Source organism: Hippopotamus amphibius, chromosome 11, assembly GCF_030028045.1.
Source record: "Hippopotamus amphibius kiboko isolate mHipAmp2 chromosome 11, mHipAmp2.hap2, whole genome shotgun sequence".
NCBI classification, from domain to species: Eukaryota; Metazoa; Chordata; class Mammalia; order Artiodactyla; family Hippopotamidae; genus Hippopotamus; species Hippopotamus amphibius.
The window spans coordinates 39,433,560-39,459,330 of NC_080196.1; the positions used below are offsets into that span (position 1 = coordinate 39,433,560).

Consider the following 25,771-nt stretch of genomic DNA (forward strand, 5'->3'; position numbering starts at 1 on the left):
TTCCAGGCTGAGATCAGCCTCTCATTCCAGGGTCAAATTCCTGGGAGATGAAATCTGATTGGCTCAGCTTCAGTCTGGTGGTTTTTTTTGTTTGTTTGTTTTTGTTTTCTCTGGGCCAATCAGCTGTGACAAGGAAGGTGAGATCACATAAACCTCAGAAAAGGGGGAGCTGCTGTGAGCTAGGCAGATACCTCTAGGTGCCTAATGAAGTTACTAACTCACTGTAGACCTTAGGGAAGCCATCTTCCTGGCACTTGGTTTTCTCACCTGTAAAGTGAGAGATTTGATCTGTGTCTTGTTCACCACGTGAATGAATGAATGGACTCAAGCAATCTCTATATAACTTTCTGATTCTGGTAGTCTGTCTTCTAGAATTCTTACATGTGAGATGTGTGGGTGCTGGGAGCTGACAGGGAATAAGAAGAGGAAGAGGAGTATAGATGGACATTTGCTGGAGGTGACCAGGGAATCCAACTTAAGCAGTCTTTTCTCTGGGCATCTTTCCAGTGCCAATCCTCTGTCCTCAGCAAGCAGACTTCTGTTCAGAATTTGGCTTCTCTAATGGACTCTGTCCCTGGAGGGATGGTGACCTTTAGAAGCTGTTAAACTGGCTTCCTGACAATAGCCAGCACAGCGCCAGTTGGTAACATGGTCCAAAGGAGAGAACCCTGGATTTGACTCCAAAATCTAGAATCCAGACTTTTCCACTTATTACATGACCTGCATGGGTCACTTAACCCCTCTGAACATTAGAGTCTTCATCAGCCAAACAGATATGAGACTGTTCTGCTTCATTCATAGGAGTTCTCAAGGGACAGTACATGTAAAATTATCTAAAATACTTGAGCTATGTTTATGGTGTGCTAATGAGGTATGAGGCACAGTATTATGTGCTAAGACAGATTCTTTTATACGATCTTCACAAGAATTTTATGAGGTGCATACTATTTTATCCCCATTTTACAGATGAGGGAACTGAGACTCAGAGGTTAAGTAACTTGTCCAAGGTCACACGGTTGATGAGCAGCAGAGCCAGGTGCCACACTCTGAACCACTAAGCTCTACTGCCTTTGTTTCTGTTCCAGTGATAGTTGCATGACAATGTGCTGGTAATTATTATTATTGTTTCCCAGGGCCTAAGCTCCCTCACATAAGCTAAACATTGAGATGTAAACATTGAGTGTCCAGATGTGTGGACACAGGAGACCAAAATCTGGATTCCAGGAAAGCAGAACTTCAGGGTTCCCTCAGAAACAAAAACAAACGAACAAAAATACTCAGTCTACAAACTATATGAACTGAGAAATCTCTGGGCTGTAAGTGAGAGAAACCCAATTCAAACTAGCTTACTCAAAAAGGGGGATGTATTGGCCTCCATCCTGGGAGGGGCAAGGGTAAGGCATCTGGAACCTCAGCTCCAAACATCCACAAGGCACTCTCTCTCACTGCCTCTCACAGCTGCTGCTTTATGTACGCTGCCTGTCTCCCCTCATACTCCACAGGAGCTTTTCATGGAAGGGAGCATAGCTATCAGCAGTTCCAGGATCACATCTCAACAGCTCTGCCACCAGAGCTGAGATGAGGTTTCATTTCCCAGCTAGAGATTAAAAATCTCAGTGAAGAACTCCTATTGGTCCAGTTTGGGTCATGTGTTCTCCTGTCTGAACTAATCACTACGGCCAGGAGCATGTGGGTTTTATGATCGGCTACCCTACTTGGGTCATATGCTACCCATGTGACTGGTGGGAGTGGGTTTGTTATCAAAAGGGGGGGTGGCAGTAGAGATGGCAACACAGATATGGACTCTGGAGGAACCTCTGAAGCCAATGGTCACCGAAATTTGTGTCCTCTCCAACCAGTGACCTCCAACCTTTCCTTCTTCTCAATCTACATCTCTAGCAAAAAGTCACCTAATGGGCTGTTCGTGTCATATTCCTGTCTCCTTCTTCAGAGGGGTTCAGGTGATCTTCTGAATATATGGATGAGTGGGTCTGTCCTCTTCTGCAAGTGATTTTATTCATGGATGTACCTCAGCTTCCTTGTTTGCAAAATGATGGTGACTGAGCCTGTCCAACTTTCCTTACAGAGCTGTGAGGACCCACAGAGCTAATGGATGTGAAAATTTGCCTTAGAAAGAACAAAGTGCCATATTTACAAACACAGGAGGTATTTATTGATTTATTTATGCTCCTTTGTGTTCTAAAAAAGGATTTGAGGTAGTTTACCAAAATGTACACAAGACTGTGGGATAAAAATAGATAAAGTGATAGAGCAAAGAGAAAACAAGGGTAGAAAAAAGAAAATAAAGCCAGAGAGAATGCTAGTACATGGAAACCTATGCTCAAAATCCTGAACAAATTCAGATCTGAGCTTTGTCATGAGCAAAAAAGTGGGAAGCATGATCAGTTACAAAAGGTACAGTAGTCATGTGGTAAAAACCTACTAGCGTGCCAGGAAGGGCCACATAGCTCATCTTGGTACTAATATCTGAAAGAAATTTCTTCTTATCGAGAAAATATTATGGGATGGAATGATCTGCATATTCAACAATATTTAGATTTCTGTCCTTTTATTTTCACAATGTCCCCTGACATCTACTTCAGGGTGTCATGTGGGCTCATCATCTATTTACGATTTGATTTAATTTAACTGAAATTACTGGATACCAACTAAGTAGTAAGCCAAAACATTATTTTCATCTATTTTGCTTTTTGTTCTATTTATGGGAAAAGGAGGTTGGGTGCAGGAGTGGTACATGAGTTCCCCAGTGAAGTATGGGACAAAAAAGTTCGAGCAGCTCGGCTTAGCTGAAACATAAAAATCACTAAGACATAAAACTGATCCAAGCAGGCCATAAAGACAGGGCTGCCTTTGCCTCAAAACCTGAGCTATAATCTGCTGTCCTGGAACAAAATTCAAACATAAATCAGCCTCCACTGTATTTTTAACCACCTACAAAATTCTTCATTTCCTGCCTGAAATGCTTCTGACAGTGAAAGATTCCATTCTCCCCTACTCCTGCTCTGAGAAGGTGCCCTCGGGGCAGTGGTAGGGGTCCAGGTCTGGGCCCCATGGGTCCCGCAAGCCCAAGATGGAACGAGGAATAGAAGAATTGACCTAAGGGTCTCCATAGAATAACAAATAAGGGTCTCCGTATAATGACAAATAAGTCAGGGTTGTGCCTCGCCTATACAGTGTTTTCGTGCAGAGTTGAAAAGGGCTCCCCCTGTAGGCACAGGAAGCCCTTGGGTTCCCCTCTGGAGTGTCCTCTCCCCATCTTCACCTGACCCAATGTCATCTATCCTCCAAGACCCACAGCCTCCACAAAGCCAGCCCCAATACTCACAGCATTCTTTTTTCTCCCTGAGCTGCTAATGCATCAACAGTAAGTACCAGACAGCTGGCTTTTAATTATATGTTGTCTGGCATTCACTATTTCATGTGGTCAGTCTGTCTCTCTAACTAGATTGAAGATATCTTGAGGGTAATGGCTGGTTCTCATTTTATATGTCTACCTTACAGCCAATGAGGGTGACTTACATCTAGGCACTTTACAAATAACAAGGCCATTAAAAACAGAATCCTAGGGTGTCTAAGCTGTTTAGTCTCCCCACTGTGCCCATTTCACAGACAAGGAAATTGAGAGCCAAAGAGGCCTGACCTGTCCATGGCCATGCAGTGAGAACCTGGCCTAGTCAGAAATTAACCCAATTCTCCTGTCAGCTAGTGCAGTGCTCGATTTCCCTTAAAAACTTAGCTCTAGGGCTTCCTAGGTGGTGCAGTGGTTAAGAATCCACCTGCCAATGCAGGGGACACGGGTTCGATCCCTGCCCCAGGAAGATCCCATATGCCGCGGAGCAACTAAGCCTGTGCACCACAACTATGGAGCCCGTGCCTTGGAGCCCGTGAGACACAACTATTGAGCCCATGTGCTGCAACTACTGAAGCCCATGTGCCTAGAGCCCATGCTCCACAACAAGAGAAGCCATGGGCAATGAGGAGCCCACGCACCACAATGAAGAGTAGCCCCCACTCACTGCAACTAAAAGAAAGCCCACGCACAGCAAAAAAGACCCAACACAGCCAAATAAATAAACAAATTTAAAAAACAAACAAAAAAAAACACCTTAGCTCTAAAACTCCCAAATAGATAGTTCAGGACCACAGCTCACTGGAGAACAAAGACAAGACAGACAGCTGGCCCGTACTAATCAATCTGCGTGTGGGCAGAATTTTCAGCATGAAGCCAAGCCAAGCTGCATTAGGCTCAGCAAACAACCCTCATAGGAATCAAAGCTGGTCTTTATGTACCAGAGGATGAAAGGACCTCGGTGCGTTACCTAGGGCTCTTTCAGCCTCCCCAACACCACGGGGATCACCACCATCTGCAATGTCTGAGCACATGAAACTCAAGATCGATGGTCTCAGTAGGAAGGATGAGTAGAGACACTGGTGTATGTTAGTGGCTGCCTTTTGCAGTAAACTACACATCCTTGATAGCAGGAAACAACCCAAGTATTTGCCCTAAACTCCTAACAACAGATGGTATACAATAATGTCAAAGCTGATAGAAACCAATATCAAAACAATAACAAAAAATATGAATGGGAAAACGAAACCTCCCAGTAAAACTGTATTGAAACCTGAAAAAAAAATGAATGGCAACAATTGTGAAGCAAAACCCTATAATGAAAAGCTGGCAGCAGGTGCATCAGTCCTACGGAGCCTTTCCTGCTCACTCACAAGTCACAGTACCAACCACTTAGTAATTTCACAATGATCACATAAGTCTGACACGACGAGCTTGTTTTACAGTCATGGAAACCAAGGCTCAGCAAGTTTAAGTGTCTTGCCCCAAATCACACCACTGCTAAGTGGCAGAGCTGGGACTGGAATCCAGGTCGGCCTCACTCCAAAAGTCCCCCTCTTCACTACAACCCATGTAAGGCACTCATCCCAGCCCCACTTTAAGTATTTTGTCCCATTAGCAGAACCATGGGACAAGGTTTGGTTTGGAAAATCCAAGGCTCTTTGGGAAGAAGGATGACAGCTCGCCCATCATTTCACAGGGAATGGGGAAGAGAGACAAGGGACTGACATGAAGCGTACCCAGATCTCTGTGGCTTTTTCTTGGTGCCAAACAAATGCAGAAGGAACCACTTTTAAAAGAACATAGTGTTTTCTCTCCTCTTCTCACCTCCCCTAGGCCTGTGCCTGTGATAATTGGGAAGTACAGAGTCTGGTTTTTCTGGGATCAGAACCAATGCTATGAAGAATATTCTGACAATAAATGCTGTTGATTGACAGTTGACGGACAATGTTCTTGAGTAAGTTTTTCCTGGGCTGGGTATTAAGCTAAGAACTGCACAAAACAACTGCTCAGCAGCCTGTTCCCTGTTCAGACAGAATTTACTACGCTTCCCCTCTGTGGGCCTGTCAGGCGGCCAGGCAAGATGGTATCTCAGGTCCCCTCCAGCTCCATCATTCAATGACTCTATCAAGAAGAGAAAACAGATCTGAAAACATTTTTTCCCCCAAACACTGCATCAGGGTTATTATTCACACACAGAAACATAGACTCCAACAGAGAGATAACTGTTCAGAAAATATGGGGGCTTTGATTCTGGTCTCATATTCTTTGACCCAGTAATTCCACTTATGGGAATTTATCTTAAAGAAATAATTCAGAAGGACAGCGATGTACACAAAGATGTTTGCTTTAGCATTATTTGGCGGTAACATCCGATAAAATAATGTCCAATACAAGAATGGGATGTATTCACTTGGTGGCATATACAGCCTTTGCAAATGATGATTTCAAAACATGGGAAAACATCTATTTCAAATTGCAGTTCACTATCCATTAGTGAGTCATGAAATAAACTTAATAGGCCTCCCGCTACCAACTTTTTTAAATGAAACAGACGATTAGAAAATACTTCAGTGCATCAAAGGTGGAAAAGGTGTTTATCATGAAACTCTGGTTTCAGTTATATGGGTAACTGGGTCATGATACAAAATTGTATTTTTTATCATTGAACCACAGTCAAACCGTTTCAAAGGACATGGGTCTACAGTAGGATTACAACGGTATAAAACATGATGTCTGACACCAAAGCTGGACCAGAATACACAGAAACCAAGATAGGAACTGCATTAAGAATGATAGGATAAAGGATGCTGCTTTTCACTTAAAAGTTTTCTGTAATGTTCGTAGGCTGTTTCTGTTACAATAAAACAGGAAAAATAAGTAAGAACAAGACAAAAAGGAATAACAACAGAAGGTCATGATCAGCTCTCAACGAGCCAAGAGGCTCAAGATGGGGCTTCGTGGAGGAGCAGTGCTTCAGGATGGGCCTTGAAGGTCGGCGAGAACTTGACAGAACTGAAGGGTGGGAGCTGGCCTCAAACTGGGCAGGGTGGTCATTAAAAGGAAGAAGGGCACAGAAGACGCTAGAGTTAAGCAATAGCCTCTCTGTGCCGTAAAAGTGCCTTTGAATTAGTAAGGAAAGGGGCAGCTCCACCCCTGGGCGGGCCACCGTTCCTCCCGAGCCAATCTCGTTATCCTCTTCTCACCACCCGCTAGGCTGCAGCCTCAAAGACCCGTTGCCCCTCATAAACATGGCCGCGCCAAGCTGGCCACGCCCCTCAATTAGATGGCGACGGCCAGTAGTCCCACCCCCCACCACCTCGGCGGCCAATGAGGGAGAAGCACGAGGCTTTGCGCGTGCGTGGCTCCATGGGTGGGCGCGTCCAATAATGACTCTGGGAAGCCGGCAAGTAACATGACTAAAAAGAAGCGGGAGAATCTGGGCGTCGCTCTAGAGGTGAGGGGGAGAAATGGGTGGTGGGCCACGTCGTGAACTGCCTTCTCTCCGCGGCGGGTAATGGGTTGGCCCGGCTGAGGTTGGAGGAGGTAGTGAAGGGAGGGAATGAGGGCGACGTGGGCTGGGGAGAGGGACGCGAGGGTCTTGAGACGGCCCCCTGGGGGAACCGAAGGTTGGAGAACCCGAGGGGCCACGAGAGGTTGGAACAGAAGGCGTGGGGACCTCCAGAGGGGAAGAGACACGCTGGTAAGGGGAGCCCCAAAGAGGGCGGGACACGGAAATCAGGAGGCCCTGAGGAGAGACGTTTAAGGGAATGGGACGTAAAAGGGGCGGGTACTAGGAGGTGAGGGGAATCCCCAAGGGATCCTGTACTTTGGGGGTGCCCTCATCTATGGGCATAGGTGAGGGACCCCATACTGTTTAATATATTACTGCTGGCTTAACTGTCCCCCGAGAGGGAATTTTTCCTCTGGGGTACTAAAGCATGAGGCTTGAAAATTACTTTGGGAACCTGTGGGAATTTGTAGAGAATTTTGGAATGCTGATGTTCTCAAAGAGCTTACAAATAATTGATTGCATATTGAGCAACTGCTATTCGTTACTTTATTTGCATTTCCAGTTAATTCTCACTATAAGCCTGTGAGATTTTTACAGATGGGGAAACTGAGGTCTCAAGTAGAGCCCAGGTTGAAACAAGAGATTGAGGTGCTGAGAATCAAGCACAGGTGATTTGCCTTTCGGTGCATCTTGTTTCTCCTGTTATAGTTCCCTTAGATCACCCTCCCAGGGGTTGCAAGAAATATACTGGGTAATTGTCTTGAGCTTACTACCAGTTCAGTGGTTCTCAATCTTAAGAATGCATTGAGAATCATCTGTCTTGTTAAAAATGGAGAGTTGAATTCTCCCCCATCCTGAGGAATTCAGTAGGACTTGGGTGTGTATTTTTAACAAAAAATATTTTTAACAAGCTACACCAATGTTTATGCAGGAGGTCTTAGTACCACCCCTTGAGAAATATTGGCCTACTTGGTAGGGAAAAAACATTGATGGAAAGGTGAATCTCCTTGTAAGAGAGACTATAGATGCTAAAATGAGATGGCATTCTGAAATGGGAATAGCCTAGACTGTATAGCCTGTATTAGGACATGATAAGCTGCTGTAACAGAGAAACACCAAAATTCAGTGGCTTCAGGAACAAGAAAGTTGTTTGTCTGCTTTTTTCTAACAGGCTAGAGCAGGGATCAGCAGATGTTGTCTGTAAAGGATCAGAAAATAAATATTTTAGGCCTTTTGGGCCAAATGATCTCTATTGCAGCTACAGTTGATCTTCGTTGTTCACGGATTCCGTATTTGTGCATTTGCCTACTTCCTAAAATGTATTTGTAACTCCCAAATCAGTACTCAACAGGCTTTTGCAGTAATTAACAGACTGACTCAAAGCGTCGAGATTTGATTCACCTGAGGCCCACACATCCAGTTAAGGTCAAACAGGGCAATGCTGTGTCTTATTTTTCAGCTCTTCTGTGTGCTGTAAACAAGTGTCCTTTTTCTGGTCTACTTAGTGCCAAGTTTCTTGCATTTTTGTGCTGTTTTGTTGGTGATTTTGCTGTTTAAAATGGTTCTCAAGTGTAGTGTTGATGTGCTGTTTAGTCTTCCAAAGTGCAAGAAGGCTGTGACATGCCTTACGGAGAAGATGTATGTGTTAGATAAGCTTTCTCAGGCATGAGTTATAGTGCTGCTGGATGTGAGTTCAGTATTAATCAACAATATATATTAAAGTCTCTTTAAACAGAAACGCACACAAAACAAGTTTTATATTGATCAGCTGATAAAAGTGTTGTGACCAGAGGCTCACCAGAACCTAACCTGGTTCAGTATTTACTAATTCACTGTTGGCAACTTTATAGAACATAACTACCACAAATAATGAGACAGCTACACTCAGGCTGTCTTAGCACAAAAGCAGCCACAGGCAGTATGTAAACTAATGAGTGTTCCAATAAAACTTTATTTACAAAAACAAGTTGTGGATGGTATTTGGTCCACGGACCATTGTTTGCCAACCCCTGGTCTAGAGTAAGGACAGGTATTGTTTCTGCCATATTCCTTCCATCTTGTGGCTCTGCCGGGGCCAGGACGTGTTGTCACCTCATTAATGAAACCAAGTTGCACTCCATTGAGGTATCCACTGGCGGGAAAGAGAGAGTAGAGGAAGCACACCCACTGTCTTAAGAATACTGGGCCCAAAGTGCCCACTCTCCATTGGCAAAGATGCAGCTAAGATGCAAGGCCTGCAAGGGGTGGCTGGGAAATGCATTCATCATCTAGGAGGCCACGTGCCCAACTACGGCTCCATTGCTGTGGAAGAAAGGGTGAGTGTATTTTAGTGGACAGCCTGAGTCTCCTCAGCAGACTGCATCTTACCTCACAGTGTCGTTTTGAGGATTAAATGAGACAATGTTTATAAAGTGTCTAGCACATGCGGTGCAGGGTAGATCATCAACAAATGGTGTTTTATCAGTAGCCTTCATAGTTCTTTGGCATCCTTCCAAGGTGGCTAAGTCAGCCCCCTTGTTTGGACTTTAGTTTCCTCATCTGTAACATGAAGGATTTGAACTTCACCAGGGGTTACAGACTCACTGACTGTGGTCCACATATGGATCATAGAACATCATAGATGGCTTTTGTTTGGCTGACACGGGTTTTAAAAGCGTTTTGAATTTGGTGGGGCACATGCTCTCCTAGTGCCTATACCAGTCGCTTTCACCCATTTTTTTCTTAACCTATCAATACCACTGTAGATATTTATATTGGCTTTTGCTTGGATATTGTGAGATTTGAGCTCTGCCACTGTGCACCTAAGAAAAAACTTGGCATCTGTCCGTCTGCTCACTTTGTTCCTCCTTTGTGCCCTGCGGATCTGAGTATTGAATGTGTGCTGGTGCTCTGTAGCAGTAGATATTGCCCTGTTATTAAAAGTCGTGTGCTCAGAGCCAACGAAGTGGTGATTTAATCAAAAATGTTTGTTAATCTGACTAGTGCAATAAAACCCCCACAAGTGAGTCATCTCAGAACCTGCAAACAGTCTCCACTTGTAATAAAGCAATTACTGAGCAGGCAGCACTCCCCCTGAGGGTTGGCTTGGGCCAGCTGTACTGGGCAGTTACCTCCCACGATACCAAGGCACCTCCCAGCCTCGCCAACTTGTGGCTCCTTTCAAGGTCTTTTTTATCCAACTCATTTGCCACCTTGTGAGATCTCAGATTTGGGAAAAACTGGCTATGAGTTTTATTCTGAATAACAAGAGAGAATTATAATTCAGATGAGAAATCACCGGCTTTGGTACTGATTTTCAAGTTGTGTGGGAGGAAGGAAAGGTTGTATTTCAGTCTAAACTTTTAGGATTTTGGCTGATGTAAAACCTGTTTTTTAATTTCTGTTAGTAATGAGCTGTTTTTTGGTCACTGTACGCCCCCCCACCCCAACCATACACCTGGACCTTTCAATTTGGTGTCTTTAAATGTTTCAACAGCCAGTTGGTTTTAAGTTAACTGATGTACAGTGTCTTAGCTGACATCTTAAAGGGGATACCTTGGTTGGATCTGGTCCCTAGTACAAAAATCTATCAATTTGGAAAACTTTTAGCTATAGGTTATAGAAAACTGACCTCAGTGACCTAAACAAACAAGAATACACTTTTTTTCCCATCACAAGAAATTTGGAGGGAGGTGGTTATTGGCATTGGTTCAAAAGCTCAGCTATGTCAGGGCTGGTGTTTCTGCATTCTCTTAGCCACAAGATAGCTGCCACAGCTCCAGTCATCATATTCAACTTTAAGTCAGGAAAAAAAGGAAAAGGAACTATAATACTCTGTCCCTTTTATCAGCAAAGCATACACTCTCTCAGGAGTCTCCCAGATGACTTCTGGAACATCTCACTGGCCAGAAATGGGTCATGACCACCTCTAGCTGCAATGAGGCTGGGAAAGCATCTGTTGAGCTTTTCTAACCTCTGTGGTGGAGGCAAGCAAAGGAGGGGGGGTTGGGAATCAATGTTGTGTTGGCCACCTAATAGTATCTGCTAGAGGGGATAAAAGTTAATGGGAGTCATTTAAAATTCACTGGAATTTTTTTTTCTTTTTTTTTTTTAGAACTTTTATTGAGATACAGTTAACAGACAATAAACAGCATATGTTTAGAGTGTACAATTTGGTATCCCAATCTCCCAATTCATTGCCCCCCAACCCTCCCCGCTTTCCCCACTTAGTGTCCATGTGTTTGTTCTCTACACCTGTCTCTATTTCTGCCTTGCATTTCCTCTTTCATAGTTGTTAGCATTTGCCTTATGTATTGAAGTGTTCCTATATTGGGTGCATATATATTTATAATTGTTATCTCCGCTTCTTGGATGGATCCCTTGATCTTTATGTAAGGTCCTTTCTTGTCTCTTATAACATTTTTTATTTTAAAGTCTATTTTATCTGATATGAGTATTGCTACTCCAGCTTTCTTTTGATTTCCATTTGCATGGAATATCTTTTTCCATCCCCTCACTTTCAGTCTGTATGTGTGCCTAGGTCTGAAGTGGGTCTCTTGGAGACAGCATATATATGGGTCTTGGTTTTGTATCCATTCAGCCAGTCTGTGTCTTTTGGTTGGTGCATTTAACCCATTTACATTCAAGGTAATTATTGATATGTATGTTCCTATTACCATTTTCTTAATTGTTTTGTTGTTGTTTCTGTAGGTCCTTCTCTTCTGTTTCCTGCTTAGAGAAGTTCCTTTAGCATTTGTTGTAGAGCTGGTTTGGTGGTGCTGAATTCTCTTAGCTGTTGCTTGTCTGTAAAGCTTTTGATTTCTCCATCAAATCTGAGTGAGATCCTTGCTGGGTAGAGTATTCTTGGTTGTAGGTTCTTCCCTTTCATCACTTTCCATATATCGTGCCACTGCCTTCTGGCTTGCAGCATTTCTGCTGAGAAATCAGCTGTTACCCTTATGGGAGTTCCCTTGTATGTTATTTGTCGTTTTTCCCTTGTTGCTTTTAATAACATTTCTCTGTCTTTAATTTTTGTCAGTTTGACTACTATATGTCTTGGCATGTTTCTCCTTGGGTTTATCCTGCCTGGGACTCTGTGCTTCCTGGACTTGGGTAGCTATTTCCTTTCCCATATTAGGGAAGTTTTCAACTATAATCCCTTCCAGTATTTTCTCAGGTCCTTTCTCTCTCTCTTCTCCTTCTGGGACACCTATAATGTGAATGTTGGTGCATTTAACATTGTCCCAGAGGTCTCTTATAAGGGCTGTCTTCAGTTCTTTTCATTGTTTTTTCTTTATTCTTTTCTGCATCAGTGATTATCACCATTCTGTCTTCCAGGTCACTTATTCGTCCTTCTGCCTCAGTTAATGTGCTATTGGTTCCTTCTAGTGTACTTTTTTTTTTTTTTTTTTTGTGGTGCACGGGCTTAGTTGCTCTGTGGCATGTGGAATCTTCCCAGGGCAGGGCTCGAACCTGTGTCCCCTGCATTGGCAGGCGGATTCTTTACCACTGCGCCACCTAGGAAGTCCGTACTTTTTTTTTTTAGTGTACTTTTCATTTCAGTTATTGTGTTGCATATTTCTGTTTGTTTGTTCTTTAATTCTTCTAGGTCTTTGGTAAACTTTTCGATCTTTGCATCCAGTCTTTTTTCAAAGTCCTGAATCATCTTCACTATCATTATTCTGAATTCTTTTTCTGGCAGGGTGCCTCTCTCCTCTTCATTTAGTTGTTTTTCTGGGGGTTTATCCTGTCCCTTCATCTGGTACAAAGTCCTCTGCTTTTTCATTTTCTCTGTCTTTCTGTGGCTGTGGTTTTCACTTCCACAAGACAAAATACTGCTGATACTGCTTTTTACTGCTGTCTGCCCTCTTGTGGAGGAAGCTATCTACTGATGGTGGGTAGGGCTGGGTGGGCCCAGCTCAGTAAGACTTTAATCCAGTTTGGTGGGTGGAGCTCAGTAAAACTTTAATCTGTTTGTCTGCTAATGGGTGGGGCTGTGTTCACACCTTGTTGGTTGTCTGGCCTGAGGCTACCCAGCACTGGAGCTTACAGGCTCTTTGGTGGGGCTAATGGCAGACTCTGGGAGGGCTCACACCAATGAGCACTTCCCAGAACCCCTGCTGCCAGTGCCCCTGTCTCCTCCGTGAGCCACAGCCACCCCCCACCTCTGCAGGCAACCCCCCAACACCAGCAGGTAGGTCTGGTTCAGTCTCCTGTGGGATCACTGCTCCTTCCCCCTGGGTCCTGGTGAGCACATTTTTTTGTGTGCCCTCGAAGAGTGGAGTCTCTGTTTCCCCCAGTCCTGTGGAGGTCCTGCAATCAAATCCCACTGGCTTTCAGAGTCTGATTCTCTGGGGATTTCTCCCGTTGCTGGACTCCCAGGTTGGGAAGCCTGACATGGGGCTCAGCACCCTCCCTTTAGTGGGTGAACTTCCGCAGTATAACTGTTCTCCAGTTTGTGAGTCACCCACCCAGCATTTATGGGATTTGGTTTTAACGCAATTGCGCCCCTCCTACCGTCTCATTGCGGCTTCTCCTTTGTCTCTGGATGTGGGGTGTCTTTTTTGCTGAGTTCCAGTGTCTTTCTGTCAATGATTGTTCAGCAGTTAGTTGTAATTCCGGTGCCCTTGCAAGAGGGAGTGAGCGCGTGTCCTCCTACTCCGCCATCTGATTCCTCTCTTCTCACTGGAATTCTTATCAGAAAAAGAGTCCAGGATGAGTGACGATGAAGGAGAGGAGGTGGTAGGCTGAGAGGAAAGAATGGCCAAGGCAGGATAAGCACCAGGAGGAGAGGAGCCTGGGCACTTGTGACTGTGCAGTGTCGGCCACTGCGGTGAGCTCCTTGAGGGCAGGGAGGGACAGCAGCGTTAAGTGTGGGTAAAGACAGTCTCCGTTCTGGAACAGGCTGTGTACAAGGCTGACAGGAACCTACCAATTTTCTGAGGCAAAGGATTGAAGCAATCTAGTGGACTATCAATAAATATTTACTGAATTGGTTTTGGGAGGCTAGAGGAGGCACTTGAAGCTTCGTCCCTGACTTCTGGGCCCCGTTGAGTGGTTTGTTGGTGAGAGATCAGGAGGCCGCAGTGGAGCAGGCGGCCAGACACTGTCTTGCTGGTGGCCGCCCAGCCAGGGGCTGGGAGAAAGGCCTGCAGACACCGTTCAAGGGTGGCTGACCATTAAATGAGCCTCACCTGCTGCCAGGCATAAGTGACAGGTCGCCATTGGGCAGGTGATTTCTCTCGGCAGCCTGTGTCTGGCTCCACTCCACTTGATGGGGGTCAGGAGACTAAAACCTCATTACCTAACGTGGTTGGATGTCAGCATGTGTGAGGTGGCTGTTTGCCAGCATCTTAATTAATGAATTCATAAGGCGCAGGGTGGATGCCAATTCTTGAAAAGTGCTTTGAGCCTTTCAGCAATGAAGAAGCTTTTGCTAATTTATCAAAAAATATATATTGGGGAAAGAAGAGAAAACAAACCCAGACAACGTTCTGGCCCAGGGACAGCTGAAGGCTTCAGGCAAGGACTGACGTGGCTCTGCTTGCAGAGCTGCTCAGAGGCCAGAAGGTCTCCGAAAGCCTCAGAGCTTGCACAGGCTTCAGCAGGACCCCCACATTCCTGACCTGGGGCGGGGAGTGACTCTCCAAAGAAATGACAAGCTCCTTGGCTCTCTGCTTGTCCTGAAAATTGTTCATTGATTAAAAACTGGAAAGGTTTACTGTCTTCATCTGCCCAGCCTGGGAGAGAAACTTCTGATGATTCGGGAGCCATGGTGGAGGTTTCTGTTTTCTGCCCCCTATCATAGAGCATCCTTTACAGAAAAACATCCCTTCAGAGGTATCAGGGTAATTGGTCCTTTGGGGTTTGAGGCTAGTTACCTGGAAAATCAAGGCCCATGACTCCCATGTGACTTGGCTGTGTGGCCTCAAGGCTCCAGATGGGAAGCCCCCGCACTCTTGCCAGAGACCATTTGGGCAGGCGGTCTGGCTTCTCTGCCCATTGTAATAAACGTCCTGGGGCTTCCCTGACGTGTGAAAATGAGTGGATTTCCAGACATCCGGTTCCCAGACTGCTGGGGCTGGAGATGAAACAGCTGACACCACTCTCTGGGCTGTGAGTTGTTAGCAAGTGAGAAGAAAGACTTTGGGGAAAGAAGGGTTTATCAGGCCCAACTAGCCCACCTTTTTCCTTCTCAGACCATGTGTGCTTTGGAGGGTGCTTTTGCAGTGTAGGCGGTGTGAGGGCGGGTGCCTGGGATGTGTGTGAAGCCCGGAGTTAGAGGGTAATTGCCTTCAACGTGAGGACAGACGCGGGACTCTCATCTCACTGTCTCCAAGCGAACAGAGTCCAGTCAGGTTTTCCCCTCACAGCGAGTATCTGTCATGTGGACGGAAACCAAGCAAAGCCCTTGAACAAGATTATTTAGAGTAGAGAATCTGTTAAAGCCAGATCAGCAAGCTTAGATGGGCTTCGACTGGGAGCTGGAATGATTTTGTTCCACTGAACCCTTCTTTCTCATGATTGTTTTCATGAGGGATTTTGGAGAAGGAGCTTGAAGATGTGGAAAGAGCATAAGCTCTGAAGCAGAAAAACCCAGATTCAGACCCCAATTCTGCCACTTCCCAGCAACACGACCTAGGGCAGGTTGCTTAAATTGTCCCTGTGGGAGTTTGCTCTTCTGCAAAACGGGGGCAGTCCCTTCCTTACAGAGTTGATGCAGACATTGGGGAGCGTACGGGAAGCTGCCCCCAAACTGCGCGGCCCAGGGGGTACGGAGCCGAAGTTATGCCCAGGAGCTAAGAGTGGCTCTGGGCTGGTGGCTCTGCACTTTCCCCGTATGGGCTGGGAGCTCACAGCACAGACTCCCACCACTCGCTCCCCGGGCTACTGGCTGTGTGGCCCTGGACAAGTTACTTCATTCCCATGGCCGAGTTTCCTCATCCGCAGGATGTGGGTACGGATGCTACTCCTCACCCCCCAGGGTTATTGTGAGCATCCTATGAGGGCGTCGTGTGAGGTGCTTAGAGCAGTGCCTGGCACATATGTCCGCTACTGGAGTGCTGGCTGCTACTTGGTATGATTATGGACTTCGGGCTTCCAGAGGCTGCTCTGATTTGTACGTGCCATCCAGACACATGAAAGTCTGTGATTTGAGTTGGGCTCAGGTACCTCGACACCGTGCTCTTTATTAGGTCTCAGTGCCCAGCAATGACCCGGCCAGGCAGTGCAGGATGTGCCCCTTGACCACTGCTTGACTTCTGAGGTTAACTCATTCCCAGCCACTTCTTGTCACTCACGGCCCAGAAGCTCCCTAGAGCAAGGCCAGCAAGACGAAATGCCTTCCTAAACCAGAGAGCACAGCGGCTTGCCTGGCGGTGCCAAGCCCCAAGGGTGCCTCTGCCCTTTCCCGGAAGAAAGTCTGGCTTTAGACAGTGGCTCCTCAGGGAGTGGGCAGGGAGCCACCTCCCAGGCTGTCAGGATGCTCGTGGGAGCACCATTCAGCCACCTGCAGCAGGAGACTCGAGTAGGAGAGCAACAGCCTGTGGCTGGCGCTTGGTGGCAGAATAAAAGCTGCTAGTGAGGCCTCGGCAGCAGCCAGACCTGGAGCTGGGCCCCGCGGGCCTGGCCTGACCTGACCTGGGAGCTGGGCACTTAGTATGAGCTAGTGCTCACCTTCCCTGCCCCCAAAGAGGCCTCATTCCGGCTTCGGTACCAGGAGCCTCCACATTCCTGAAGAGACGCCTCCAGGGAATTCCAGGAGACTTTTACAGTTTCTCTTAACACAGTGGTTTTACGGCATATAGGACCCCAGGGAGACTTCCCTAAGGCTCAGAGAATAGGGTGTTATTCCCCAAGTCAGGTGGCAGAGGCAGTTTTGCTTAGCTGGCACCAGCAGAGCACTCAGAGCTGCTTCTGAGGACGGGGCCCTGGAGGAAGGCCGCGGGAGAGACCCTGGCGCTGAGGACTGCCAGCAGGAGCAGCCGCCCGCTTGGCTGGGGGAGGGGCCTCTGCTGAGCTTACTGTCAGTCTGACGTCAGAACTTTGAGTGCTTCTGCAGGAAACACCCCCACCTCTGTGGAGCATCCTTGGTCTTGTACTTCTCCTCACTGACTGGCTCCTCTGTCCACTCTTGAAGCCACCCACTAGCCTTCAATCCCCCAGTCCATGCTTGGACCAGAAAGGTAGCGGTTCCCATCCTGACTGGAGGACTCCCTCATGGGCCTTTCCTGTTAAAGTACAAACTTCCTGGATCCTGTCTCCAGGGCCTCCCCTAGGGCCCTCAACTCCCTCCTATTTGAGGGGTGCTGCTTCCCACTGCCTGCCCCATATACCTTTCCCCCACCCTTTCTTCTCTTCCAGTCTTCCCTGCTGAGGCTCAGACCAGCAAGTCTCCATGGGCAGGTTTTAGGCACTTCTGGTCTTGGGGTCAAGAGCAGACTTTCCCACCAGGACACCCTGCACATTCACCACCTACTTCCTGGTCCCCTGAACTGCTTGCACATGGGTTTACGCAATGCCTACCAGGTCCTCAGCTCTGTGTGATGTGCCGGAAGGCACAGTTGGCTAACAGGTATGGAGCTCACACCACTGCCTTACCCATTCCCTGGGTCCCTTTGCAGCCGTGTTTCACCTACTGACTGCCATCTCAGTGACTCAGACACACTGTTCTTTTTCCCTGTATAAAAACAGATGCTTGGTCTTCTGAGTATAAACGTAATGCATGGACACTTCTGTGTCCGTGTTATTGTACGTCAGGGGCATCCACTCTCTGCCCCCACACTGTGCCTGAATGAGTGCCTGTCTCAGTCCCCACCTTGGCTATCACTTTATCTGTGACAGTCACAGCAAGCAGTGCTGCCCCCTACAGCTCCAGGGAAGTCCCAGGACTGAAATAGTTGGGCCAGCCATGCCCTTCCTGCCAGTTGACCTACTATCCAGCCTGTTGGGCAGGGGTCCTGGGAGCCTCCCTGTTCTCCAGAGTGTAACCTTCTCTTCCCATTAGAGTCGGTCAAATCTCTTTGATGGGGCCTCTTTCTGCCTTAGTGCTGGGGCTTTGCATTCCTACTCCCAGCTTAGCCGGGCATCGTAGAGCCACGGCATCAGTGAACTTGGGCCCCAGCTGCCAGGCTCCACCTGCTATTCCATGTCTCCTCAGTTGCCCAGTGGGGCCCAGACCACCCCTGAGTCTGTGCTGCCCTTAGACGCTGCTGTAGGCCTCTCATCCTTGGCTTCCACCAGGTCCAGCCTCTACAGCTTTGCACTAGCTCCAGTCCCCACCCCAGCTTCAGCCCGGGGCAGGATCCACAGGGTTCCAGCATGCCATGTCCTGAGCCAGCTGGAGAGGCTGGCCTGCAGAGGCATTGTTGATCTACCCTGCAGGCCCCACCCCTGCTGAACCCCTCCCTAGACTCAGGATGGCCAGACCTGAGCCAGAGGGGCTCCCCTCCCCGCTGTCGCCAGCCAGTGACCCATGGAGAGTTGTCTCCGTTGTGCACCCTCGCTTGTATCGCCTCTTACTCTTGCCACAGATTAACTCAATTTTCTTTTTATTCCCTAAAGATCTAGTGAACGCCATTCTCTGATGATAATGATAGCAGGCACTTGTTGAACTCTCACTGTGTGTGTCGGCCACTGTTCTAAGCACCTGACACGTATTGCCTCATATCGTCCTCACAACAGCTCTTCGAAATAGGAAACATTATTATGTTTTATAGATGAGTAAACTGAGGCACCAAATGAAGGAAGTCGCCTAGACGCATGGCAAGTGAACGGCGAGCTGAGGCACCTGATTACAGCGCACACTCCTTATTACCACACTTTTCAGGAACCCGCAATGTCAGGCTTCTGGGCACTTGGGCTCCCAACTGCTAGCCCAGTTCTGGCCCTTATGCTTCCAGAATCTTCTTGACATTTGTCTCCTATTCCAGCCCTAACCCCTTGTTTTCTCTCCTGGTCCTGGTGCTCTTGTCCTCTGTTGCCTTCAGCCTGGTGGCAGGGAAGAAGCTAATCAAGGACTATAGATTTGTTTTAGGGAATCTGCAAAGTGTGCATGTCATTGAGAGTTGACTGAAAAGCCAACTAGGGGCTTCTTTTAAGGCCCACTTCCTAGGTCCTCTCCCCTATTTCTGGGTCCATCTTGCTGGGCTAGCTCTGCTCTGTAGCCATCACTCCCGACCCCAGTCACAACTAAAAGATGCATCCTGACCCTCCCTCCCTCCCCGCCTTATCTGCGGCCAGTAGGTCACTAGAATGTTTGCACCCTTTATTATAGCTGCTTGAGAACCAGCTTCTGCTTCAGCAAATGCTGCAGGGTGTTTGACTGCCAGTGGGGTCCCCTTCTGAGGATGGGTCTGTGGCCTACTGAAGAGCCTCCTGACAGTCCCAGACTCCCCTCTGTCAGCCCACATCAAGCAGCTGGGTTATAGAGAAGGAAAACTTGATATTTAGAAGGGAATCAGAGAGAGCTGCAGCAGGACATAAATATTCATAGAGGGAGGTTAGAACGTGAGTCCCTAAAACCTTGATTTGTGTTAGTCTGTTTAAGCTCATTAAAAAGTGGTAAGTGAAAGTGGGGTATTCATGGAACTGAAGATAAATTGGGCTCGTTCAGATAAAGGCCTCCAGCTGCCAGCTCCACAGGCCCTGCCCAGAGTATGACAGCAGACTGGCTTGGCCATTTGTGGTTTGCCAACGTCAGTTTAAAGATTTTACTTAGCATCAGTTCCTGGCCTTGCTCTGGGCCAATTATCCCTTGTTTGGCCCCCTGGTAGCCTTGTGGAGGTGTTTAGAAATGCAAATCCCTGAACTTCCTCCCCAGAATGACATGCAAACCAGGGCCTGGCCGAAGGAGTGGCAGGGAGAAATCTAACCTAGGACTAATAGTTTCAGTGGGTAGTCCACAAAGTACATAATTTACGTGCATGTACAACTGCTTCTAGCTTCTTCCAGCTTCTGTGGGCATGCGGGGAGGGTTTCAGACTCCCTGTGCTGCATGAGGCCCAGTCCCTTGGCCCCACCCACGCCCAGCCCTACTCATTCCTCCATGGCTACAAGCACAAGGATTGCAGCAGGCCAGGCCTTGTGGTAGCCACAAAGAGGAGACAGATGGCCACCAGGCCTTCTAGGACAGGAGCTACAAAGTCAGGCATCCTTAGAGGCCAGGCAGTCACATATACAAGTGGCATGGGCCAAACTGGGCTAGACTTGACCCCTGGACTGCAGGTTTACATCATCTGCCCTAGGGGCTCCCAGAGTTTGGCAAGATGAGGTTTGGACACGTAGCTGGATGACATAGTATGTGCTCATCTTCATGAGAGAAGGCTTGGTTAATCTGCCAGGGGAAGGAGGCAGTACCTCTCTACCCAAGGGCCATAGAGAAGGCCTTGTGGAGGAGATAGAGCATCAAGAATCGAGCTTTGTCTGGGACCCCGCATGGAATTTGGTTCCCTGATTGTGGTTTCTACACCAGAAAATGGAAACCGCAAGTCTTAAGGTCCTGAGGGACTGGCTGTGTGTGTTGGTGCTGCTGTGAAGGGTGGGCCTCATGGCAGCCTGAAGCACCTGCTCTTCTTGGCTCCATCTCCACTGACCTTCATATCAGGCTGTTACTGTTCCCTGAGCCTGGCTCCCCAGTGCTCATTTCCCTACAGCGCAGGTTCCAGGACGGCCTTTGGCCTCCCCAGGCATAGGCCCCATCTCCTGGCTGGGGCTGTTTCCCAGGACAGCTCTCCCTTTGGTACCCATTAGCACAGAAATGACACAATTAACCAAGCAGTTAACTCAAGGCTCTGCAGTTGCTCCCTCCCACAGGGCCCTGCTTCCAGAGCTGAAGTTGGCAGCAGGTTGGGGCTGCAGGGAAGGGGGTAGATGGTGTGTCATTTGGGCTGGGCGTTGCGACAAGGGAAAGCGGCTGACCCAGAAGGGCCGGGATGTGTACTGGCCAGGGGGAGGGGCAGAGGGCCCAGAGTCTTCAAGTGCAACTCTGACACTGGCCCTAGACCACCTGCCAGGGATGCTGGGATTCGTACTTGCAGTCATTGATTACTGTCTGTACAAGGGCCACTCCAGAAAGGATTGGAGCAGAGAACTCTGGCTGAGACCAATAATGAGAGGGGTGTGCTACTCTGACTTCTCAGAAAAGTCATTCCATTTGGGGGACCCATTCGCCCATTTGTGAAATAGAGGCTGTATAATATTTGCTATCCCCCCCAGGGATGTGGTGAGAATGAGTGAAGTCATACAGAAAATCAGGCATTAGCTGGACTCAAGGCACCATTCAGTCAGCTGCTGTGAGGGATGCAGGGCCCTTCAAACTCTCACCCACTGAAAACCTAGGCTCCCACCAGCAGGGCAGAGGTGTAAGAAGAACAGGCCTGGGCCCAGAGAGGTGGCCAATTAGACAGGCACCTGGAGACAGATGGACACAGACGAACTTTCAAAGCCAAATGTGTGATACCAGGACCTTGGATGATCCAGTCCAGTATTTCATAAAACATTTCCCCATAACTCAAATTATTTCCCCAAGAACACATCTCTGAAACTATAATCCAAACAAATGGGAAAACTGGTACCTTTGGCATGCAGCCTTTCAGGAGCTTAGCTATTCTGCCCCACAAGTTGTAGCTAACTTGATGATGGTCAATGCTTTTGCACAAGAATCAAGTCAGAAAGAAACAAGTGTTTTTGACCTGCACTTTCATTAATTTTTATTTAATCTCATGGAAAAACGTATATTATAACTTAAGTTACTTTTTTTGCTATGTTGGGTCTTCATTGCTGTGCGTGGGCTATCTCTAGTTGTGGCGAGCAGAGGCTACTCTTCATTGCAGCATGGTGGCTTCTCTTGCTGTGGCACATGGGCTCATCAGTTGTGGTGCACGGGCTTAGTCGCTCCACAGCATGTGGGATCTTCCCGGACCAGGGATTGAAACCATGTCCCCTGCATTGGCAGGCAGATTCTTAACCACTGCGCCGCCAGGGAAGTCCTAGGTTACTTTAAGATGAAGTATACCAATGTGAAAAAATGCCTCTGCTTTTTGACCCCTAGATGTCTAATCACACGTGGAGTGCTTTGGAAAAGCAAGAGCATCATCTCGTTTCATTGTAGGATCCATCTGTGTGGCAGATGGCTGCCACATTCAGGATTTTGCTTGCTCCTGCTGTGGGGCCGAACTGGGGCCTGTGCTGGGGAGACAGCTGACTGAGGGGCTGCTCCTGTCTGCCCCCAACCCATGCTTGGCTCAGTGGGTCAGGGCAGCCCAGAGACCCTGAGCAGCACTCACAGCTGTTTCCAGCTGGGCTCAGGCTGCAGCACGTGGAGGTAGAGGACACCAAACTTAGATGCTGGGGCGGGGATGCTGTCCAAAGACTCCTAGAGGCTTCCTCCTCCCTACCCCAGTACCCCAGCTGTCTTGAAAATTGAAAGGCTCTGCCACCCATCTCTACCTGCTGGGTGTGCTGTGTCTTGCAGATTGATGGGCTGGAGAAGAAGCTGTCACAATGTCAGAGAGACCTGGAGGCTGTGAACTCCAGGCTCTATGGGGCAGAGCTGAGCTCAGAGGCCAGGTAATGCTCCTCCCCACCTCCCCCAGCCCATCATATCTGTCCCAGGGGCCCAGCCCTCAACTTCCATCCCTCCCCTCCCCCCCTCCCCCCCACCAGAGACCTGGGCCCTTGTTCCTCTTGTCCACCTTGCCCTGGTGTGCCAGCTGGCCTTTAGGTGGGAAAAAGGGCTTGAGCCATTTTGACCCCTTCCCCCTGCACAGGAGGTCTCTGGAGAAGGAGAAAAGCAGCCTGATGAACAAAGCCTCCAACTATGGTAAGAAAGCTCCCTCCCATTATCAGTCCCACCCTGCAGTCCCAGGATCAGGATGGGGCAGACAGCCCAGGGAGCCCACAAAGTAATGGGGGTCAAGGGAGTTCTTTGGGAGGGAACCAGCCCCCAGGAGGTTGCAGGAGCCCACTGAAGGCCCAGCAGCCTGGAAGAAGAGCAAGTTTGTTCCTTTGTTCCAAGGGAGGTGGAGAGGCCTGTGTTTCTGTTCTCCCCCTGTGGGATGAAGGGGTATGGCTGTAGCCAAGTTGAGAAGAGATCCGCACATCCACCCTGACTTGGGAGATCTGTCCTTCCTGCCTCCTCCTCCCAGACTTCCCCTCCCTCCCAGGAAAACCCTGCCATGGGAGTGGTGGAATAGGGTCTTTGGGGTCCAGGGTGGAGGATGAACCGCCCACTTGGGTGCTGTGGGTGAAGCAATGCTGCCACCTTCTGGGTGCTGGGCGCAGAGCCAGGTAGAGCCCAGACAGGGCTCGGAGCCGGGGGCTCCCCCACCCTCGCCCCCACAGCCTGGGAGGGACAGGGTCTGCCGAGGCTCCTCAGGCTTGTCTGTTCTACTCACCCCGAGGAGCCAGACCTGGCCAAGAATCAGCCCTTAAAGAGTCCATATGGCAGGGAACCTCCTCCTGGAGGAACCCGTTTGAATCAACACTGTGAGCACAGTGCGTGTCACATACCCCTACCCGGGTCCCGTCCGGCCTGATGAGACCTGGTTTGTAGGTATCTCCCTGCTCCCTCACACAGGGAGGGATGGGACATCAGTGCCCCCTCAAACCTAGCAATTTTCACACAGAACTGTAGCATTTACCCCCCACTTTCGCCTTCACAGAATACCAACCACCTGTGTGTCATGTGAGTGGATACAGCGTGGCTGTGGAAGAGCAGGGCTGGCTTCCTCTGGAGGCACACACTGCCTCTTCTTAGCCTCCCTAGTTGCTGCTTAGCTGGGCATCCAGCGGCGGGCAGGACGGAGGCACTGGTGGTGTGGCCCCACGCTGTACCTACCCCACTGTCAGGCCCAAGGAGGTCCCGGCTGCCCTGAGTCTCTAGTTGACCAGATGAGACACCCTGGAAGGAGGAGCACATGGGGCCACCCAGTGACAGGCCAGAGGACTCACCTGGTGAGGCCGCGCCACCACCTAGCTTGGCTTTCAGATGTGGCCTTTTTGTGACCCCCTCACACGTTCCATCTTCGACTGCATTTTGAGAGAGATGGTTGAGCAGCATTGGGGGTTGGGGCTTTTGGGGGCCGGCATCTATAGCCAAAAGGTTGTGAGCATCTGGGCAGATGGAGGAGGACAGTCATTTTTATGGATAAGGAAGCGGCTGGGAGGGAACACCTCTGCGCTCAGCAGTGTGTACCCATTGGTGAGGTAGGCAGAGGCAGGTGAGAGTCGCAGATGGGCCCAAACCACCCGTCCACCACCCTTTTTCCTCCCAGAGAAGGAGCTGAAGTTACTTCGGCAGGAGAACCGGAAGAACATGCTGCTGTCTGTGGCCATCTTCCTCCTCCTGGCCCTCATCTACGCCTACTGGACTCTGTGAGCCTGAGATTTCTCCAGTCGATGCAGGCTTCCCCTCAGCTCCGTGGTCCTGGCCAAACAGGCCCTTCAAGCCTCAAGAGGACCAAGGTGCAAGGGCCATTTCTCCTTGACCCAGACATCTGAGCAGGGCTTCCTGTTGGCCCAGCCCCTCTTGTCTCCCATTCCTACTGTGGGGCTTGAGTCTCCAGAAGGACTTTGTGCTGGCGTAGCCTAAGGGAAAGGCAATAAAGATCACCCTGGCTGCTCCTGTGTGCTGAGTAAACATGATCTGAAGGCAGCTGGGGGCAGTGGGATAGCATTCAGGATTCAAGGGAGGCGAGGGGCTGTGAAGGTAAGCCCCCAGCTTAGGTGGGGAGTAAGGCAATAACAAAGTACCTCCTAAGGCAGAGCCGTGGTGGGAGCCATCTCAAGGACCTGGGCACTGCCGGGGCCACGAGGCAGACCCTGCCCCACCTGTGCACCGCCCCCCACCAAACACTGTCTTGCCCTCCAGTCGGTGCCACTGCCTGTGATTATGGCAGAAAAAACGCAGCCTATGCAGCAAAGGGTGACTTGGGGAGTTAAGGTGGCGTGTGTGTGGTGGTCCCGTGGGAGTGCAGAGTTAATCCATCTTCAAGAGGCAACAGGTCTGATGAGGCGTGGCACAGGCAGGGGGCAGCCAGAGCCATGGTAATGACCACACAGACTTCCAGTGAGTGGCCAGTAAATCAGGCAGGGTTTGCACAAGGGGCAAACACAGGACCGCCCCCCCCCTCCCCACCCCTGAGCACAGCCCTCTACTTCCAGCACAGGGGCCACGAGGGCTGGGAGTGGGAGGCTGGAGTAGGGCAACCAAAAGGATGAAGGGGCTTGGGAGCCGAGATCACACCAGTTAAGTTAGTAAAAGCAAGGAGAGGCGTTGCCCTGGGAGCTAAGGCTGTGAAACATCAAGGAAGGAACCTAGGGGCCCAGGTGAAGGAGCCAAGCAATGTGTAGGCAGCAGGCTCTACGGGAGCACCTGCACCGGTGATGGGACTGGTGGAGAAACGCCAGCCTAGAGCAGAGGGGGAGAGGCGCCATCAGCACTCGCACGGCCTCCAGTGCAGACGCAGGACGGAGGGGAGGCTGGCAGGGGCAGCGAAGCCATCTCTCCCTCCCTCTCTCCCCCATGTCTAGTGGCACTAATTGGTCTGACGCCTCTGTTATTTTAGTCACACAGACTGATCCTGGATTGTCACAGTGCCACACGGAGTGAGCTGTGATTTATGTAAGGGAGGAGCCTTCCTGCCCTGCTGGGCTGTAGGTTCATTCATTCTCCAATCCCTGCTTCTAACAGGAGCCGCACAATTTTCTGACTCTTCCTTGGGCCCCTCTTTGGCAGCAAGCAGCAGCCCTGGGAGCCCTGAGCTCGGACAAGGCTCTGACTAAACAAACCCTCTTTTCTCCCCTCTTTCAGTAGAGCTTCCTCCTCTTCACCTCCAGCCCAAGCTGTTTCATCCAAGCGAGTCCCAGACCACAAAGCACTGAGGACAAACAGCAGCAGCCCCAGCACA

At 49.1% G+C, this 25,771-nt stretch overlaps 1 protein-coding gene across 2 annotated transcripts; it reads left to right on the forward strand.

Moving 5' to 3' along the window:
- The first annotated feature begins 6,767 nt into the window (after positions 1-6,767).
- Positions 6,768-25,761, forward strand: CCDC167 (coiled-coil domain containing 167). Of its 2 annotated transcripts, XR_009047978.1 has the most exons (5): positions 6,772-6,827; positions 22,336-22,430; positions 22,631-22,683; positions 24,137-24,326; positions 25,675-25,761. XR_009047978.1 is itself a non-coding variant. In XM_057698907.1 (4 exons), the coding sequence occupies exons 1-4, from the start codon at positions 6,786-6,788 to the stop codon at positions 24,238-24,240; spliced, it is 294 nt and encodes a 97-aa protein (XP_057554890.1). In that variant the 5' UTR covers positions 6,768-6,785; the 3' UTR covers positions 24,241-24,480. The 2 variants fall into 2 exon arrangements, 1 of the variants encoding a protein (XP_057554890.1); XM_057698907.1 differs by lacking the exon at positions 25,675-25,761 and having other exon boundaries at positions 6,768-6,827; positions 24,137-24,480.
- The last annotated feature ends 10 nt before the right edge of the window (positions 25,762-25,771 follow it).